The sequence below is a fragment of the Protomyctophum bolini genome, assembly GCF_963924005.1.
Source record: "Protomyctophum bolini genome assembly, chromosome: 7".
Lineage (NCBI taxonomy): Eukaryota > Metazoa > Chordata > Actinopteri > Myctophiformes > Myctophidae > Protomyctophum > Protomyctophum bolini.
Genome location: NC_137868.1, coordinates 43668514 through 43690461, shown reverse-complemented (window position 1 = coordinate 43690461; position 21948 = coordinate 43668514). Strand labels below are relative to the sequence as shown.

At 43.1% G+C, this 21948-nt stretch overlaps 1 protein-coding gene across 2 annotated transcripts in view; it reads left to right on the top strand.

Annotated features, from left to right (window-relative positions):
- Positions 1–21948, top strand: part of mrs2 (magnesium transporter MRS2) — a 51034-nt gene that overhangs the window by 10890 nt on the left and 18196 nt on the right. For both annotated transcript variants that reach the window (XM_080768019.1, XM_080768018.1), the window contains 3 exons: positions 762–826; positions 2063–2099; positions 2379–2491. In XM_080768019.1, the coding sequence (XP_080624145.1) occupies positions 762–826; positions 2063–2099; positions 2379–2491 (215 nt within the window). The remainder of the gene's footprint in view (positions 1–761; positions 827–2062; positions 2100–2378; positions 2492–21948) is intronic.

The following is a 21948-nucleotide window of genomic DNA, read 5'->3' as shown; positions in this document are numbered from 1 at the left end:
CCGATGATTGAACTCCAGATCAATATACATTTGTGCCAGTTTTAGGAGGAGGAGTAACAGTCTGTCACATGACCAGTTAGCCTCCACACCAGACAATGGGACAGTCTAATTAGAATGACAACAAAAGGTCGAATTCTAAAATAGTTGAGTGGGTGAAACTACTCAGCTGGAGAGGCAGTACAGTCCCGCCAACACCCTGGTCATAACAAATGCCTATTGACGTGCAAAATGGTTGATTAATAATAAGTCAAGACCGGCCTATTACTCAGTTAAAACCACACCCAGTTAGACCCCAGACATCAGGATAAACAAATGGTTGATTAATAATAAGTCAAGACAGGCCTATTACTCAGTTAAAACCACACCCAGTTAGACCCCAGACATCAGGATAAACAATGTGGTCACCAGTTTAGGCTTTGAGTGCCAATTCTCCCATTATAAATAAATAAATAATTTGTAATTATATTATGCATGTAATGTGCATGTCATCACCTGTACACCAGATTAGAGAAATTTTCAAATTTTGAATTCCCAAGGGAAGACGTCCGTGGCATCCGGTACTTAATTGGCAATTAGACAATGATGTAAATGTACAATTTCATATTTCCCATTACAAAAAATGTAAGGTTGTGTGTGTGTGTGTGTGTGTGTGTGTGTGTGTGTGTGTGTGTGTGTAAACATGTTAACACTGCGTTGTAGTGGGCTTTCACTTGACATAAATAGGTTGTCCACCTCTTTTTTTCCCCTTTTTTTTTTTACAGAGGCCTTCATCCGCCAGCAAGTGACAGAGACCTCCCCCTCCAGCGTGGCTCCTGCGTTTGTCGTGGTAAGGAACCAAAGTCCACCTTGTCAAAAAGTATCTGGGGATAGAGTGCGCTCAGTGTCAGTCTCACAAACACAGAGTGGTTAGAAAAAAGCGCTTCGTGGGTCCTTTATGTAGAAAAACTGCAGACAGGAGAGGTGGAGAGGGTTTCAAATAATACGGCACACAAGTTCTTTAAAAGTTCTATACCTTGAATGAGTCAAATTCAATGAAGGAGGTGGAGAAAAGAGGGTCCAAGGCAGCTTAAAACAACCAGAGTGGTTAAAGTTCTCAACGGCCTTGAAAACTAGCCCAGCCCTAACTGGGCCTTATGCAATTTATTGTCCTCAAAGTCACTCATCCAACAAGCTTTGAGCTGAGCAGATTGGACCTTTGGCGACAAACGAGATAACGTAAAGTTATGAAGAGTATTGCTATAGGGGCATTTGAAATTTATTTTTAGGGGGTAGTAGATATTTTTCCCTTTTTTACAGAACCCGAGGATCGGCCCAGAATTTGTGCAGAATTTCAGAACTCCAACAGTGGTGGCAGCATCAAAGTTGTACTTTTCTCAACTTTGAAGTTTCACTTTGTACTGGCTTCGCCACCTCTGTAAACAATGCATTGAACGGCCGTCACTTTCTCAGAATGTGGCGTTGAAATATCGCTGCTGGTGTGAAATGTTCAGACAGCAGCAAATCACATTTCCTCTCTCAAGTGCAATCTTTAAGATTAAACAAATTGTTGCTGTCGGGCAGAAACTTCGTATCTTTGTATTGTAATATATATATATGTTTTATTATTATTATTATTAAACCCTACTTCTTCACGTTGCACAAAAGTAGCTTGCAAGCTTGTAGATTCCGCTACTTTCGAAACAATTTGAAAGTAAAAGTGACTTTGGGTTTTATAATGACTATTTATTTAACCAATGAAAAGCATTAACAAGAGCTTGTGACTATTAACTACATTGGAACACATCTATCCACACACCTTTTTATTCGCTTCCTGAAATGTTTTGGACATAAATTGTTAAATGGTAAATGGTGCATTTATATAGCACCTTCGACATTAACTCTGGAGGAGCCCGGGATCGAACTGGGAAGTGGGACACTCACAGTTCCCATACAGATGTTGCCACTGCCGCCCAGGGTTCCATTTGACAGCAACGAAATATTGACTAATGTAAATTGTATATGTCATATTGTGGGACAGCAGAACTGTCACCAGCATCACTTTATTGTTTTTCTCGTTTTACAGATGAAGTTTGACAAAGAAGGGAACGTGACATCATTTGGTAAGTGTTTCATTGGACTGATTGCTGAAGAATTTATTTTTTTATTGCAAAAAAAAAATTCACATGCAAAAATGGAATTGTGGATACAATCTAACGATAACACAATTATTCATTTTTGGGTCACCGAGGCTACATCTCATCAAATGGTGGCCCGGGGCTCAAAAAATAATCGGCCTTGATATGAAAAGGGGTTTGAAAACCACTGCACTACAGTAGCTTGTTTGTGTCCCTTCTTTGGTGTGATATGTTGCTTATACTGTGTGGTGTGACCTCTTGTAGAAAAGAAGAAAACAGAGCTGTGCCAGGAGCTAAGTCTTCAGGCCAGAGACCTTCGCTTCCAACACAGCACCAGTCTCACTACCAGGAACAACTGCATCATCATACGGATGGAGGTACACGTCCTCTCTCTCTCTGTGTCTCTCTGTCTCTCTGTCTGTCTGTCACGATGCGACTCGGATGTATAGGACCCAAAATGCAGAACAGACCGGTCAAAGGCAGGTAGAGGTCGAATGCAGAGGCATTTTATTCACCCAAAGCTCGGGAAACGTAGAATACACACAGCACTGGAGAAACAATACTACAGAACACCATAACAGCATCAGCAGTTCGTTCACACCTGAGAGACAGCAGTCTCCTCATGTGTCTCCTGTCTCTTCTTGTGTGTCGCACGGCTTTTTCGCAATGCATTTTTCAATGGGATTCACGTGGTTTGACGAGACAACCTTGTTCCATTTGGGGGGGGGGGGGGGCAAGCTTGTCTCGTCAAACCATGTGAAGAAAATTGCGAGCTTGCGACACAGGACGTGTGTGTGTGTGTGTGTGATGTGTGTGTCAAGTTAAAACAGCAGTTTACATTAACGTGAATTCATTGCGTGAAATAAGCTCTTAGTCCAGTAATAAGGTAATTTGACCTCAAACTGGGCCAAATTTATCCCAGTGAGTGTTTTTATGCAAAACTAATGCTTGGAATGGATTCAGCTATAGTTTGACATGTCACATGCTACTTGAAGCAAAAGGAAACCTAGAAATAGTTGCCGTATATAGGATGTCTATGGTGGCCATACTGTACAGGCCATTTTCTAAACTTTACCCTCAGACAATTCCAGGGAACTCTTTTTCTGGTATTCAGGATATATTGAATCAGCTAGTAATCAGTTAGTTTTTTTTTGCAATTAGTTTGAGGTTGATCCTGTATTTTCCATAGATTTCCTGCACTATCTCTCGTTGTCTAAAGTCTTTAAGAGTCAAGTGGTGTAATTATTTGCCCCAGATGAATGGTTTTGCGGGGCATTCCTTGTCCTTGGTCACCCAGGCCTGCTCTCCAGAGGGTGTGACTTCGTAGCGGAACCAGCAGTCGTTCTCGTCCCTTTCCCTACATTCGAGCACTCTGACTCCAGGCGGTTTCAGATCAAATCTTGTGTCCACCTTTGTCAGGCTGAGGTAGCTGCAATCCTCACAGCTGATTGAGGAGGACGGGAGAATCGGTTAAAAGAGCATGAAATTCCAATTTGATTTCCGTTTTCAACATATGGACAAGAGAGTGAAGAGAGACAATGAGAGTAGAGGGCATGCATATAGATGAAATGCAATTTAACTCATGCATAAGATGGGACAAGTACAAGTACGCCACCATTGTTCAACAAAGTATAATACAGGGTTAAGAGAAACAAGGACTAAATCACCGCCTTTGGTAGGCAATGTGTTTAAGTCCATGGACTGCGGTTAAGTCATGTATGTATTTTATGATGTGCACCGTCCAGCAGTCACCTGCTTTTCTTGCTCCCTGTTCCGTATGCCCGACACTCCACACACTGTCTGTGCTGCTCACACAGTCCCGGACAGGTAGAACAGATCTCGCAGGTCGGTCCTTGGAACTTACTGCAGTGGCATCTACACTGACCACAATCGCAACGACCTCTGCCATTGCACACCTGCCCGTTGGAGGCCATACAGCCAGTCTGGTCCAGGTTGCACGAACAATCCGAACCGGTGTAGTTCTCATCGCACAAGCACCTCCCACACTCGCAGCGGCCGTGGCCCGCGCATAACCTAGGCAAAGATAATAATTAGGCAGTTACATTAAATGTGTTAATGTCTGTAAACGGAACGGTTCACAGAACAGCTTAGGTGGTGCGGGCATCTGGTTAGGATGCCTCTCGGGCGTCTCCCTACTAGGGAGGTCCTCGATGCACATCCCACTGGGAGGAGACCCCGGGGCAAACCAAGGCGCAGATGGAGTGATTACATCAACTCACTGGCCTTGGAATGTCTCTGGATCCTCCAGTAGGAAGTCAATAATGTTGCTCTGGAGCTCTCTGGTGGAGCTGTTGCCCCCGCGACCTGACTACGCATAAGTAGTTGGGGGATGGATGGATGGATAGTGGAACTCATTTTATGTTTGGTTGTGCTCGGGTGATCTTGTAGCTTGTAGATCGGCTTTTTTCAGAGCGCAACCAATTGTAAATCAGACATTACGATGCCATCAAGGCCTGCCAAAATACATTTTAGTTGACAAAATCAACTGTAGATTTAGTCAACTAAAATCCTATGGTATTTTGTCGACTAGAACTAGAAAATTCAGCTGACAAAAATATGACTAAAACTAAATCAAAATTCCCTGTCAAAATCAACACTGTAGTTGGTCAGTCAAAAAGCAGCTTATACCGGTAATTATTCAGGCAATAGGAGAAAACAAAGGTGATAATACACCTTCCTTTGATGATAGTGACCCATGAGGTATTACGTCACACTTCGCTGCTCTATTACCAAAAGGGCAGGTGGTGACTCTGGTGAGCCCAAGATGAACAGACTGTAGACAGGAAGAAAACTGCTGAAGGAAACATAGAAACGTGGAACAGTTATAGTCATACTAGAACCATGCGGTGCAATAAAGCAAAAACTGGAGCCCGGCAGTGCGCAAGGTACAAGCCTCATTCTTCTTCTGTTAATGTTGTTGTCAGAGGTTGCCATGAACCCAGGCTTTTCGGCAATAACACCTTTGCGACTTTGCATACCTGTTGTTGGCGCGAGGACAGTCAAAGTTGCTGCACTCGCAGTACCGTCCAGCGTACCGCTCCTGTGGGTTTTCTCGTCTGGTACATTCACAGGTTCCGTTCACACAGGCGCCCCTCCCGCTGCACAGGGCGCCGTCTGGGCCGGGTCGACATCCGTCCTCTTCGCTCCGGGAAAAGTGCTCGTCGACGTCTGGGTCCGTCTCGCAGTGACGTCCGCGATACGGCCAGTCGCATTCGCAACCCCCGCACACCAGAGCCCCGTGTCCGTTACACGCGGGACTGTTCTTCGCACGCTCGCTCGCGCACTCGCATGAACCTGCGATTTGCATCGGAAGAACAATAGCACAAGAAATGATTAAAGTAACAATAGTTTGAAGGCAACGCAACTGAAAGTTAATATTCAAAAAATGTCCCATTCCCAATTTGGTTCCTCCCATGGTCGCTTAAAATTTCTCCTCCATTTTGGTTCCTTCGGGTGCATTATTTTAGTCCCCCCCCCCCCCCCCCCCCCCCCCCAAAAAGGCACATTGTTCAATGTTAGTTATAATGGCCCATGGTTCCTCCAACAGCAATTAATTGTGAGGTTCATCAATGAGCAGACACCCTTCCAGCATTGAAATTCCAGGTTTTTTTTTAAGGAACTTAAAAATCCATCGATCAGTTCCTCTTTGATCTCATTAGGACCTAGCCCCATATGTGCCCTCTCCCTACGCTCATTCCGTAGCTCCGAGATGAGGTCACACACTGGGCCCCTCCCACCGCGTTTCAGAAACGGCGCAAGTTTCCGCAAGAAACGTTTCTTATCCTTTACCACACCATTAATCCAAAACGTGTAGGGCTCATGTAGGTTTACACTAATTCAAACTTAGGAGCGGCCCAGAAAATCCAACTGGCCATTTGAACTGACCCTTTACGTCCCGTCTTTTGTCAGTCGCTTCCATGTTTATCAAGGAAGTGTGCGTGTGCGCGTGCATGTCGAGTGAACTGAAGTCAGTTGGACATTTTCGACCAGGGGAGGCGCCGGGGAGGCGCTAAAGCTTTTCAACTTCCTTGATAAACATGGAAGCGACTGACAAAAGACGGGACGTAAAGGCTCAGTTCAAATGGCCAGTTGGATTTTCTGGGCCGCTCCTAAATTTGAATTAGTGTAAACCTACATGAGCCCTACACGTTTTGGATTAATGGTGTGGTAAGGATAAGAAACGTTTCTTGCGGAAACTTGCGCCGTTTCTGAAACGCGGTGGGAGGGGCCCAGTGTGTGACCTCATCTCGGAGCTACAGAATGAGCGTAGGGAGAGGGCACATATGGGGCTAATTAGAACCTAGTTCTAATAAGATCAACATATGTGTATACATTACAGTCCTATACTGACATTGCAGTGCCAGGTGTATATCCAGAGTCAGCGAGGCGTTTCTGGGTGTCATGTGGACCGTGATCGTGCTGTTCTGGTTCTTCTCACCGGAACACCGGGTCAGCTCCATGTTCACCTGCAGCAATTAGCATTTAGGGCTGTCACGGTTGCACATTTAAGTTGTGATTAAGTGGTCACACAAGTAAGACGTGTGAACGCGGGAAGCGAACGCAGCTGTTGTGGCAGTCTGACACACACATACACACACACAGAGCATTTCTTTTCTTTTTCTTTTTTTTTGTTCTCTTTTTTATATATATTTTTAATTTTTAGATTTTCTTTTGCGTGCGTGCGTGTTTTTGTATGTGATACAGCTGCGCCATCTGGTGGTGGGTGGGTGGTGTTACAGCGTGACACACACACACAGACAGACAGAAATGTTCTGCTAGGTCTCATAGTAAACAAGCAATTGCGATTAACAATTTAATTGTGTTTTTTGTTTTTTTGTACATTGAAACTTTACAATTTGTATTTCTGTTTGGCATTTTGGCAGATATGACAAATAACATAAATGTACAAAATATATATTTTTTAGTGATGCACTGAATATTCGGCCGCAGAAAATATTCGGCAGAAAATGGCTAACAATGCATTTTCGGCCTATTCACTTTCGGCCCAAATAGGCAGAAAATATATCACCGAATAGTGAAGACAAAATAGCTGAATAAATGTTTTACGGATAATAGTGATTATAATTAATAGGATAATAGTGATTATTATTTAATTTAAGTTTTGCCATAACCATTTATTTTGCCACTCCGCACACCGCAACTGCCGGTAACAGCCGCAGCGCTGCCGGTGGGGGAGAGGGGCGGGCATCTGCCAGGGAAGGTGCACTACATTGCCGCTCGCTTCCCGCGGCAGTGCGTTGGCCCGACATGCGTTGCGTCATGCTTGCGGTTAGGGTTTGGGGGGACTGATGCCACCTGCCGCAGATACTCTGCGGCTAATGCCGCTGCCGGAAAATGCACTCGCTCTCCCTCCAAATAATTATGATCAGACGATTATGTAATAATTGTGAGAGGTCTATTAAGCATTTACTACGCTGACCCCTATACCCCCACAACACCACTGCCCTGGCCTGGCCTGTTCTAAGTTCTGACCTTTACAAACAGGGATTTTCGGATGGAGAGGGTGGTGTACGTGATGTTGACTCCTTCAGGAATGGGGCTGAAGTCCATGTTCAGTTGTGAGATTGTCGGCTGATCTTTATAAGGCCAGAAGACCTTTAGATTGAAGGACTCGGGCGCTCCAGGCATCAGAGTGATGTTTACCTCCTGGGGCTGCAGTAAGAAAGGTCTGCAGTAAGGAAGGTCGGACTGTGCATACCTGATGAGATCATGTTGAGTTGAGGGTTGAACAAGTTAAAAGACCTTCCAATGTTGAAATCTAACAAACAGATCATGTTAATTATGTCGCCGCTGTCTTTTCAGCGCATATGCTTATTTTGAAGGCGAAATATCCCTGGGCCGCGAACCGGAAGTAACCAACGAACGGCTAATGTAATGGTCCGCTCAATGTTTATTTTATTTTTAATGCACCCAAAACATAGATTTTGTAGCGTCGCTTTAGTTGTGGGCTGTGAATAAAGCTTGTTTTGATAAAAAAACGCAATCTGGTAAAATAATCTGAGATAAATGCATTTAATAGGCTACTGTTTGAAATGTTACAATGTGGCTTCCCAAGTTCTGGCTCAAGTTAAAAAGTTAAATTCCTCTTGATTTAGCTCTTTTAATTATTGAGATTCCTCATCGAAAGCAATGGTATACTATATGCAGTGTATGTTACCTACTGAGATAGCCCTAGAGACTTATACTAGTAGTATATTAATACTTGAAGTCAGTCTGCTTTACCACGGGGGATTTCTGACCACCCAGGAACTGCTCTGAGGGCGGTAGATGTGTGCTTCAGCACAGCCAGTCTCTAGCAGCCTGTCTGGTGTATGGCAACGGATCATGTTTTTAGGGCCAGGGCCGGTGCACCAAGCACACGGTGGTCCTTGCTGGATGCACTCTGTGCAGGACGAGATGTCGCTGCCGTGGCATGTGTCCTTTTTACCACAGGCGGAGTGGAACGAACCCAGCAGTAGACAGAGCGACAGCAGCTTCATAGTAGTCATCCTGCAATTACACATTCATTTTCACTATACAGTTTGCCTGCTCCATAGTGATGAAAAAAGATAATTATTATAAATGCATTCATGTTTGGCCCATTTCCTACTTCCTAGTTTTTTGGTTTTGTGTGATTAGATTTAGCAATGATTGTGATAAAAAAATAATCATTAACATGGTGAATCACATCTTGATGACATCATCAAGATGTGATCCACCATGTTAATCATTATTTCAGACCTCCAGTTCCAGGAAACACTGGGGGACTTTTTCTTTATTATTTCCACACAACACCTCTAAGGTACAGTATATTAATTAATTTAAAATGAGTGGTATTCCCCTTTAAATTACAAAAAAGGAGTTTGCACGCTGGTACAAATGTTTCTTTGCACACTACCTGACAGCTAATAATAATAATAATAATACGCTTTTTTTATATAGCACCTTTCATACAGGATTGCAGTTCAAAGTGCTTCTCAGGCAGAATATACATCAGGTGCTTTACAGATAGGTCATATAGGTTAAATCAAACACAATACAAGACAAGACAAGACAGTGAATGTGCATGAAATCAAACATTGAGATAAAAACAGGCATGAGAAGGTCCAGCATTTAAGATATTTGTTAAGAGCAAAATATATATAGAATAATAATAAAATACATAATGGGAAGCCTCAATGAAGTGCTACGGCAGGGTGGAGAAGGCTAATCTGAAGAGGTGTGTTTTTAGTTTGTGTTTGAATATGTTGGTGGAGTTGGCCTCTCTGATTTCCTGAGGAATTGTATTCCATAACTTTGGTGCATAAAACGAGAATGCTGCCTCTCCTATTTTCTTTTGTGGTTTATTTGTTTTCTTTTGTGGTTAGTAAACCTGCTGTTGAGGATCTTAGTGTTCTAGATGGAGTGTATGATGGTAAGAAATCTGTTATGTATGCGGGGCCTTGGCTGTTGAGTGCTTTGTAAACTATAAGTAGTACCTTAAAATCTATTCTATGGGAGACTGGAAGCCAGTGGAGGGTGTGTAATACTGGTGTGATGTGTTCTCTTTTCTTTGTTTTCGTTAATAATCTGGCAGCAGAGTTTTGTATGAGTTGTAGTCTGTTTATGGCCATTTTTGGTAATCCTGTGAATAGAGCGTTGCAGTAATCTAAGCGGCTAGTGGCAAAAGCGTGGATGATTTTTTCAGCATCTGGTTGTGTTAGGAAGGGTCATATCTTGGCTATATTTCTGAGATGAGTGATAGCCTACTACTTTCGGATCCGCAAAATGCAGTGAACAAAACGCACCAGTGTGTAAACACCTATTTTTAAATGGACAAAAACACGATAGCAATAGATCAGCGTAAAGTGGTGCAATATAAACCACCACTTTGATACAAATATGAAAACAATGAACTAAACATTTAAGTATTTTTTTGTATCTCTCTTCACAAGAATAACAAATGCTAATGTGAAGCGAGATACAATGCTTCAGTAATGAAACACAACTAAAATCAAGTCTGTTGTGTACATACCAGAGGAGGTCTGTGGTCTTCTGTTTCTGTTGCTAAAGTCCTGTCCAGTTGAGGCCTGTGGTCTTCTGTTTCTGTTGCTAAAGTCCTGTCCAGAGGAGGTCTGTGGTCTTCTGTTTCTGTTGCTAAAGTCCTGTCCAGAGGAGGCCTGTGGTCTTCTGTTTCTGTTGCTAATGTCCTGTCCAGTTGAGGTCTGTGGTCTTCTGTTTCTGTTGCTAAAGTCCTGTCCAGAGGAGGTCTGTGGTCTTCTGTTTCTGTTGCTAATGTCCTGTCCAGTTGAGGTCTGTGGTCTTCTGTTTCTGTTGCTAATGTCCTGTCCAGTTGAGGTCTGTGGTCTTCTGTTTCTGTTGCTAAAGTCCTGTCCAAACTCTGAACTGAACAGAAGATGTACAGCCGTCAGCCGTGTGTCTGCACCAGTTGAAATATTTACTCATCAAAGTTATCCATGTGGTCCACTTTAAACCCTTTGAAAAAGATGACTTACGGTAACTGTGTATTCAGGCAGTAAGCCTGAATACACAGTTACCGTAAGTCATCTTTTTCAAATAGAACATATTATAAACAAGAGGACTTGACCCAAAGTGCTTTCCCATCGAGGCAGATCATGAAATCACAATAAACTAGAAAAGGTGCCCTTCTGGGCTCAGGTCTCCACCAGGAGGATAGGAGTGTGTGTGATGTTTGGCAAAATGTTTAGGAGTAATGTTAAAACATGTTTTTTTGTTTGTTTGTTTCTTGCAACAAGTCTCTTCATTTTGTTGAGTTAATGCAGAGCCAGATCACTCATAGCATCTCTGAGGATAGAACTCTGGATGAGCAGGACATGTGCAGCATTTCGTACAAAACGGGCTACTCCTGAAAACTTTGGAAGGCAATCTTAGCTAATCAGTGTAGAATCTGAGAAATCAAACAGGCTCGTCTTGATCACATGACTACAGAGATCATGTGTACCGATTATCGTGAGATTTGGATGAAATCTGTGCGACTAACATAAACAATGTGTTTTGCAGAAATCGGCCTCATGGTGGCGCTATAACCGGCAGATGTGGAGGGATGCAGGGAAAATGTTTTTTCTTGGCCTCTAGGGAGTGCACATACATAAGTTGTCGATGCAGTTATAGGTAAAAACAGGAATTGGCCTGTTATAGCGCCACCGTGAGGCTGATTTGGGGAACAAATAGTGGCATGTCGTCCTCGGCCTAGTGGAAATGTGCGTGTATAATTTCATGGAAATTGGACACTGCGTTTGTGATTTGTGGCATTTTGTTCGAAACGGACCAATCATGTGGGCTTTGGAAGCCAATCTTAGCCAATCAGGATGGAAGATGGGAAATTGTGCAGATCTGTGTTGATCACATGACTATGGAGATAGTGTATACCGAATTGTGTGATGTATGGATAAAATGTGTACGAGTAATCTACAGAAATGTGTTTTGACAATATCCAGGACACTATTGAAGGTATCTCACCAATATTTGTAATTCCATCATGGCAACAAAGCCCCAAACATCTCATTTGCTTTAAAGATTGGAGACTTCATATTGGTCAAAAGTGTTCTTCGATATACAGCTCTTGTTTTGGTAAACAAAAGCTGGTTTTGGCTTGTTTGAAATGTGGATTCTATGTCCTCAATGTCGTGACTTCAGCTTTTCATTGATCTGAGCTCTTCCCTCAAATATTTACCGATCAAAGTTAGCCACAGTATGTAGCCAACATCCATTCAAATATTTTCTACATGAAGTTCACAGTTTAGAATTGGGCTCATAATATTAAACATTGCTTTAAACTTCATGATTTAGCATGTACTAAAGTCTGTATCTCACTATCTGTCACGATGCGACTCGGATGTATAGGACCCAAAATGCAGAACAGACTGGTCAAAGGCAGGTAGAGGTCGAATGCAGAGGCATTTTATTCACCCAAAGCTCGGGAAACGTAGAATACACACAGCACTGGAGAAACAATACTACAGAACACCATAACAGCATCAGGAGTTCGTTCACACCTGAGAGACAGCTGTCTCCTCATGTGTCTCCTGTCTCTTCTTGTGTGTCGCACGGCTTTTTCGCAATGCATTTTTCAATGGGATTCACGTGGTGTCGTGGTTTGACGACTTGAAGCAAAAGGAAACCTAGAAAATAGTTGCCGTATATAGGATGTCGATGGTGGCAATGCTGTACAGGCCATTTTATAAACTTTCTAAACTGCGGGGCATTCCTTGGCCTTGGTAACCCAGGCCTGCTCTCCAGAGGGTGTGATGGTGTAGGTGTAGCGGCAGTCGTTCTCGTCCCTTTCCAAACAGAGGAGCACTCTGACTCCAGGCGGTTCCAGATCATCTCTGCTGTCCACCTTTGTCAGGCTGAGGTAGCTGCACAGCAGCCCACAGCTGATTGAGGAGGACAGGAGAATCGGTTAAAAGAGCATGAAATTCCAATTTGATTTCCGTTTTCTCATATGGACAAGAGAGTGAAGAGAGACAATGAGAGTAGAGGGCATACATGTAGATGACATGCAATTTAACTCATGCATAAGATGGGACAAGTACAAGTACGCCACCATTGTTCAACAAAGTATACCAGTAAGACGCGGGAAGCGAACGCAGCTCGTACATATTTGGGGTTTTTTAAGATTTATTTTTAAGTTATTATTTTTTTAAGTTAAGTTATTTTTAAGTTAAGTTTTTAACTTAGCCATAACCATACAAGGAGTCTCCAAAGCAGCTATACGACTACGTCCAAATATGGAGTGTGTTGCATCAATCACAAACAAATCACTCAGCTCCATATATGGGCACAAAGGGGGGACACACGGACACACACACGGACAGACAGACATGATCTGCTAGGTCTCATAGTAAGTGCTCACTGCGTTCGCAAATACAGGGTTAAGAGAAACAAGGACTAAATCACCGCCTTTGGTATAGGCAATGTGTTTAAGTCCATGGACTGCGGTTAAGTCATGTATTTATTTTATGATGTGCACCAGCAGTCACCTGCTTTTCTTGCTCCCTGTTCCGTATGCCAGACACTCCACACACTGTCTGTTCTGCTCACACAGTCCCGGACAGGTAGGACAGATCTCGCAGGTCGGTCCTTGGAACTTACTGTTGTGGCATTTACACTGACCACACTCGCAACTCCCTCTGCCATTGCACACCTGCCCGTTGGAGGCCATACAGCCAGTCTGGTCCAGGTTGCACGAACAATCCGAACCGGTGTAGTTCTCATCGCACAAGCACCTCCCACACTCGCAGCGGCCGTGGCCCGCGCATAACCTAGGCAAAGATAATAATTAGGCAGTTACATTAAATGTGTTAATGTCTGTAAACGGAACGGTTCACATGAGGCATCCATCGAACAGGCAGTGTGTTGGTCCAGTGTTAATTTTGTCCACTACAACCATGATGAAATAATTTCGTAGACTGCCTTTTTTCACTAAATAAAAGCTAAGCTATGACGACTAAGACTAAAATATATAGCCAATTTCGTCAACAAATAAAAGCTAGATTAAAATCTTAGGGAGGGACTAGTGGAACCGTTAGTCCGAAAAGAGAGTTGAGCCAGAAGGCAAAGCTCTTTGTCTACCGAGCAATCTTCGTTCCTACTCTCACCTATGGTCATGAAGTGTGGGTCATGACCGAAAGAATAAGGTCGCGAATACAAGCGGCCGAAATGAGTTCTCTCTGACGGGTGGCTGGCATCTCCCTTAGAGATAGGGTGAGAAGTTCAGTCACGCAGGAGATATTCGGAGTAGAGCCGCTGCTCCTTCGCCTGGAAAAGAGCCAGCTTAGGTGGTGCGGGCATCTGGTTAGGATGCCTCTCGGGCGTCTCCCTACTAGGGAGGTCCTCGATGCACATCCCACTGGGAGGAGACCCCGGGGCAGACCAAGGCGCAGATGGAGGGATTACATCAACTCACTGGCCTTGGAATGTCTCTGGATCCTCCAGGAGGAAGTCAATAATGTTGCTCTGGAGCTCTCTGGTGGAGCTGTTGCCCCAGCGACCTGACTACGGATAAGCAGTTGGGGGATGGATAGATGGATAGTGGAACTCATTTTATGTTTGGTTGTGCTCGGGTGATCTTGTAGCTTGTAGATCGGCTTTTTTCAGAGCTTTTTTCCAATTGTAAATCAGACATTACGATGCCATCAAGGCCTGCCAAAATACATTTTCAACTGTAGATTTAAAATGTAGAACTAAAATCCTATGGTATTTTGTCGACTAAAACTAGACAAAAGAAATTCAGCTGACAAAAATATGACTAAAACTAAATTAAACTTTAATTTAAAAGACTATGACTAAAACTAAATCAAAATTCCCTGTCAAAATCAACACTGTGGTTGGTCAGTCAAAAAGCAGCTTATACCGGTAGGAGCCCCCATGAGGATCATCAGAACTATTCGGCTCTGGTAGACAGGAAGAAAACTGCTGAAGGAACATACGACAAGTCGACAACCATGCGGTGCAAAAAAAAAAAAACTGGAGCCCGGCAGTGCGCATGGTACAAGCCTCATTCTTCTTCTGTTAATGTTGTTGTCAGTTTCTGCGATGTTGTCAGAGGTTGCCATGAACCCAGGCTTTTCGGCAATAACACCTTTGCATACCTGTTGTTGGCGCGGTCACAGTTAAAGTTGCTGCACTCGCAGTACCGTCCAGTGTACCGTTCCTGTGGGTTTTCTCGTCTGGTACATTCACAGTCTCCGTCCACACAGGCGCCCCTCCCTCTGCACACGGCGCTGCCTGGACCGGGTCGACATCTTTCGTCTGGGTCCGTCTCGCAGTGACGTCCGCGATACGGCCAGTCGCATTCGCAACCCCCGCACACCAGAGCCCCGTGTCCGTTACACGCGGGACTGTTCTCCGCGCGCGCGCTCGCACACTCGCATGAACCTGCGATTTGCATCGGAAGAACAATAGCACAAGAAATTATTAAAGTAGCAACGCTAACAATAGTTTGAAGGCAGCAACTGAAAGTTAATATTCAAAAATATTCCCAATTTGGTTCCTCCCATGGTCGCTTAAAATAACCATTTCTCCTCAATTTTGGTTCCTTCGTGTGCATTATTTTAGTTCCCCCCCAAAAAGGCACATTGTTCAATGTTAGTTATAATGGCCCATATTTCCTCCAACCCCAATGAATTGGGAACCTAGTTCTAATAAGATCAACATTTGCAACATGTGTATACTTCACAGTCCTATACTGACATTGCAGTGCCAGGTGTATATCCAGAGTCAGCGAGGAGTCTCTGGGTGTCATGTGGACCGTGCTCGTGCTGGTCTGGTTCTTTTCACCGGAACACCGGGTCAGCTCCACGTCCACCTACAGCAATTAGCATTTAGGACTATCACGGTTGCACATTTAAGTAAGACGTCACACAAGTAAGACACGCGAACGCAGCTGTTGTGGCAGTCTGACACACACATACACACACAGAGCTTTTTTTTAAGTGGTGCAACCACTTCTACATCCAGCTTTGTCCGTGTACCTGTGTACGTACGTGAATGAGCATGAGTGGCGCATGCGTGAAATTGGAACGAGAGAAGTATGTGACATTGCTGCCACCTGCTGGACGCAAATCAACTGCCTGTATAATGGGAGGTGGACGGCAGCGCATCCATAATAAAGCTAATCTAACGGAGCAGAGAGAGAGAGAGAGAGGGAGGGGAGTTGCACCACTTGGTTCACACAGGTGTGATTTTTCTTTTTTGTTAAGATTTTTTACATTGAAACTTTACAATTTGGATTTCTGTTTGGCATTTTTGGCAGATATGACAAATAACATAAATGTACAAAATATATATATTTTTAGTGATGCACCGAATATTCGGCCGCAGAAAATATCTGCCATTTTGCGAACGCCACTCCGTACACCGCAACTGCCGGTAACAGCCGCAGCGCTGCCGGGGGGGAGAGGGGCGGGCATCTGCCAGGGAAGGTGCACTACATTGCCGCTCGCTTCCCGCGGCAGTGCGTTGGCCCGACATGCGTTGCGTCATGCTTGCGGTTAGGGTTTGGGGGGACTGATGCCGCCGAGAACACACTGCCACCTGCCGCAGACACTGCCGGAAAATGCACTCGCTCTCCCTCCAAATAATTACGATCAGACGATTATGTAATAATTGTGAGAGGTCTATTAACCTTGGACTACCAACCCCAATATCAGCGTTTGGGTGACATATCGTCATATTTTTACACTATAGCTCATTCTCACACGGCAATCCTATAGTAATATATATTATTGCCACCAGGTGGCGGGAACGCACCATTATGCCGATTTTGACCAAATAGAGCGACTCTGGCGAGATCACTTCCGGTTTAGTTTGACCCTGAGTCGCTAGCTTAGTTGTCCGGGATGCTAAGCTATCATCGTCTTTTTCTTAACTAAGTCAAATTAAGCTCTAATCAAGCCCAAAACATCCCAAAATATCGCTTTTTTCCCCCAACTCAGTCCGTGTCTCATAGGAGGGTTGTGGACAGTTTAGAAACGGTCTTCCAGTGACATCATCATTAGGCAGATTTCTTTTTAAACAAGATTTTTTTACAAAAATGTTTAGATTTTCATTATCGTGAGAACGCTGGCTTCCATTTTCGCATTGCAACTTTTCAGGACTAGAAAGCCTGCAGTTTCTATTAGCTTGTATTCCCCATCGATGATGTCACTGGAAGACGGTTTCTAAACTGCCCACAGCCCTCCTATGAGACACAGGGCTGTATTTTGCGTGTCTTAAGTACCAGGTCTTATTCCCTAACTTGAGTAAACTAAAGACCTGGAGGCGTGATCAATGCTCTTTGGCCACTCAGAATAGCAAAATGGCATTGATCACGCCTCCAGGTCTTCAGTTTACTCAAGTTAGGGAATAAGACCTGGTACTTAAGACACGCAAAATACAGCCCACAGACTGAGTAGAAAAAAATCGTGGCATTTTATCATGATTATTAGTGAGGACCTATTATATGAAGATAGGTTGAAAAGTGGTGAAGTGGTCCTTTAAGCATTTACTACGCTGATCTCCTTGATTGATTGTATGATACATTATACATTTGATAAATCATAGCGGTATAGCAGCCCACCCCTACACCCCACAACACCACTGCCTGTTCTAAGTTCTGACCTGTACAACCAGGGGGTTCTGGGTGGAGAGGGTGGTGTACGTGATGTTGACTCCTTCCGGAATGGGGCTGAAGTCCATGGTCAGTTGTGAGGATGTCGGCTGATCTTCAGGCATGAAGACGTTTAGATTGAAGGACTGCGGCGCTCCAGGCATCAGAGTGATGTTTACCTCCTGGGGCTGCAAGAAGTGCAGGTCGTGCAGTGGATGCCTGATGAGATCATGTTGAGTTGAGGGTTGAACAACTTAAAATACCTTCCAAAGTTGAAATCTAACAAACAGTTCCGATCATGTTAATTATGTCTTTTCAGCGCATGTGCTTATTTTGAAGGCGAAATATCCCTGGGCCGCGAACCGGAAGTAACCAACGGCTAATGTAATGGTCCGCTCAATCTTTTTTTTAATGCACCCAAAACATAGATTATGTAACCGCGATCAGCGACGCTTTAGTTGTGGGCTGTGAATAAAGCTTGTTTTGATTAAAAAAGGGCCAATATATTTCCACACTCACTCCAGAGGGGCCACAGTGCATGTTACTGTCGTAGCAAAAATAGCCGATCTACAAGCTCAAAACGCGTCGCAGAAAACCTGAATAATCTTTTGCTATTTTTGAATTGGAATCCTGAAAAGTAACCTTTTTATTGAATTTAAAATGCATTTAGTTATAGTTACGTTAACTTTCTGAACTGTTGACATAACTACATTGAACACAAAAAGACAATAACATTTTAATACTAGTCATTAAGTACTATAGTAATTTAATACTAGTCATTAAGTAATTAAAGCAGGTTTGGAATTGTAACAGCTGAAATCAATACTATATCAGTATTCTGATATTAACATGCGGGTCTAGAGACTTACAGTATACTAGTAGTACATTAATACTTGAAGTAAGTCTGCTTTACCTCAGGTGATTTTTGACCACCCGGAGACTGCTCTCAGGGTGGTAGATGTGTGCTTCAGCACAGCCAGTCTCTAGCAGCCTGTCTGGTGTATGGCAGCGGATCATGTTTTTAGGGCCAGGGCCGGTGCACCAAGCACACGGTGGTCCTTGCTGGATGCACTCTGTGCAGGACGAGATGTCGCTGCCGTGGCATGTGTCCTTTTTTTTACCCCAGGCGGAGAGGAACGAACCCAGCAGTAGACAGAGCGACAGCAGCTTCATAGTAGTCATCCTGCAATTACACATTCATTTTCACTATACAGTTTGCCTGCTCCATAGTGATTAAAAAAGATAATTATTATAAATGCATTCATGTTTGGCCCATTTCCTACTTCCTAGTTTTTTGGTTTTGTGTGATTAGATTTAGCAATGTTTGTGATAAAAAAAGAATCATTAACATGGTGAATAACATCTTGATGACATCATCAAGATGTGATCCACCATGTTAATCATTATTTCAGACCTCCAGTTCCAGGAAACACAGAATGCGGGGGACTTTTTCTTTATTATTTCCACACAACACCTCTAAGGTACAGTATATTAATTAATTTAAAATGAGTGGTATTCCCCTTTAAATTACAAAAAAGGAGTTTGCACGCTGGTACAAATGTTTCTTTGCACACTACCTGACAGCTAATAATAATAATAAGCTTTATTTATATAGCACCTTTCATACAGGGTTGCAGTTCAAAGTGCTTCACAGGCAGAATATACATCAGGTGCTTTACAGATAGGTCATATATAGGTTAAATCAAACACAATACAAGACAAGACAGTGAATGTGCATGACATCAAACATTGAGATAAAAACAGGCATGAGAAGGTCCAGCATTTAAGATATTTGTTAAGAGCAAAATATATATAGAATAATAATAAAATACATAATGGGAAGCCTCAATGAAGTGCTACGGCAGGGTGGAGAAGGCTAATCTGAAGAGGTGTGTTTTTAGTTTGTGTTTGAATATGTTGGTGGAGTTGGCCTCTCTGATTTCCTGAGGAATTGTATTCCATAACTTTGGTGCATAAAACGAGAATGCTGCCTCTCCTATTTTCTTTTGTGGTTTATTTGTTTTCTTTTGTGGTTAGTAAACCTGCTGTTGAGGATCTTAGTGTTCTAGATGGAGTGTATGATGGTAAGAAATCTGTTATGTATGCGGGGCCTTGGCTGTTGAGTGCTTTGTAAACTATAAGTAGTACCTTAAAATCTATTCTATGGGAGACTGGAAGCCAGTGGAGGGTGTGTAATACTGGTGTGATGTGTTCTCTTTTCTTTGTTTTCGTTAATAATCTGGCAGCAGAGTTTTGTATGAGTTGTAGTCTGTTTATGGCCATTTTTGGTAATCCTGTGAATAGAGCGTTGCAGTAATCTAAGCGGCTAGTGGCAAAAGCGTGGATGATTTTTTCAGCATCTGGTTGTGTTAGGAAGGGTCATATCTTGGCTATATTTCTGAGATGAGTGATAGCCTACTACTTTCGGATCCGCAAAATGCAGTGAACAAAACGCACCAGTGTGTAAACACCTATTTTTAAATGGACAAAAACACGATAGCAATAGATCAGCGTAAAGTGGTGCAATATAAACCACCACTTTGATACAAATATGAAAACAATGAACTAAACATTTAAGTATTTTTTTGTATCTCTCTTCACAAGAATAACAAATGCTAATGTGAAGCGAGATACAATGCTTCAGTAATGAAACACAACTAAAACCAAGTCTGTTGTGTACATACCAGAGGAGGTCTGTGGTCTTCTGTTTCTGTTGCTAAAGTCCTGTCCAGTTGAGGCCTGTGGTCTTCTGTTTCTGTTGCTAAAGTCCTGTCCAGAGGAGGCCTGTGGTCTTCTGTTTCTGTTGCTAATGTCCTGTCCAGTTGAGGTCTGTGGTCTTCTGTTTCTGTTGCTAAAGTCCTGTCCAGAGGAGGTCTGTGGTCTTCTGTTTCTGTTGCTAATGTCCTGTCCAGTTGAGGTCTGTGGTCTTCTGTTTCTGTTGCTAATGTCCTGTCCAGTTGAGGTCTGTGGTCTTCTGTTTCTGTTGCTAAAGTCCTGTCCAAACTCTGAACTGAACAGAAGATGTACAGCCGTCAGCCGTGTGTCTGCACCAGTTGAAATATTTACTCATCAAAGTTATCCATGTGGTCCACTTTAAACCCTTTGAAAAAGATGACTTACGGTAACTGTGTATTCAGGCAGTAAGCCTGAATACACAGTTACCGTAAGTCATCTTTTTCAAATAGAACATATTATAAACAAGAGGACTTGACCCAAAGTGCTTTCCCATCGAGGCAGATCATGAAATCACAATAAACTAGAAAAGGTGCCCTTCTGGGCTCAGGTCTCCACCAGGAGGATAGGAGTGTGTGTGATGTTTGGCAAAATGTTTAGGAGTAATGTTAAAACATGTTTTTTTGTTTGTTTGTTTCTTGCAACAATTCTCTTCATTTTGTTGAGTTAATGCAGAGCCAGATCACTCATAGCATCTCTGAGGATAGAACTCTGGATGAGCAGGACATGTGCAGCATTTCGTACAAAACGGGCTACTCCTGAAAACTTTGGAAGGCAATCTTAGCTAATCAGTGTAGAATCTGAGAAATCAAACAGGCTCGTCTTGATCACATGACTACAGAGATCATGTGTACCGATTATCGTGAGATTTGGATGAAATCTGTGCGACTAACATAAACAATGTGTTTTGCAGAAATCGGCCTCATGGTGGCGCTATAACCGGCAGATGTGGAGGGATGCAGGGAAAATGTTTTTTCTTGGCCTCTAGGGAGTGCACATACATAAGTTGTCGATGCAGTTATAGGTAAAAACAGGAATTGGCCTGTTATAGCGCCACCGTGAGGCTGATTTGGGGAACAAATAGTGGCATGTCGTCCTCGGCCTAGTGGAAATGTGCGTGTATAATTTCATGGAAATTGGACACTGCGTTTGTGATTTGTGGCATTTTGTTCGAAACGGACCAATCATGTGGGCTTTGGAAGCCAATCTTAGCCAATCAGGATGGAAGATGGGAAATTGTGCAGATCTGTGTTGATCACATGACTATGGAGATAGTGTATACCGAATTGTGTGATGTATGGATAAAATGTGTACGAGTAATCTACAGAAATGTGTTTTGACAATATCCAGGACACTATTGAAGGTATCTCACCAATATTTGTAATTCCATCATGGCAACAAAGCCCCAAACATCTCATTTGCTTTAAAGATTGGAGACTTCATATTGGTCAAAAGTGTTCTTCGATATACAGCTCTTGTTTTGGTAAACAAAAGCTGGTTTTGGCTTGTTTGAAATGTGGATTCTATGTCCTCAATGTCGTGACTTCAGCTTTTCATTGATCTGAGCTCTTCCCTCAAATATTTACCGATCAAAGTTAGCCACAGTATGTAGCCAACATCCATTCAAATATTTTCTACATGAAGTTCACAGTTTAGAATTGGGCTCATAATATTAATCATTGCTTTAAACTTCATGATTTAGCATGTACTAAAGTCTGTATCTCACTATCTGTCACGATGCGACTCGGATGTATAGGACCCAAAATGCAGAACAGACTGGTCAAAGGCAGGTAGAGGTCGAATGCAGAGGCATTTTATTCACCCAAAGCTCGGGAAACGTAGAATACACACAGCACTGGAGAAACACTACTACAGAACACCATAACAGCATCAGCAGTTCGTTCACACCTGAGAGACAGCTGTCTCCTCATGTGTCTCCTGTCTCTTCTTGTGTGTCGCACGGCTTTT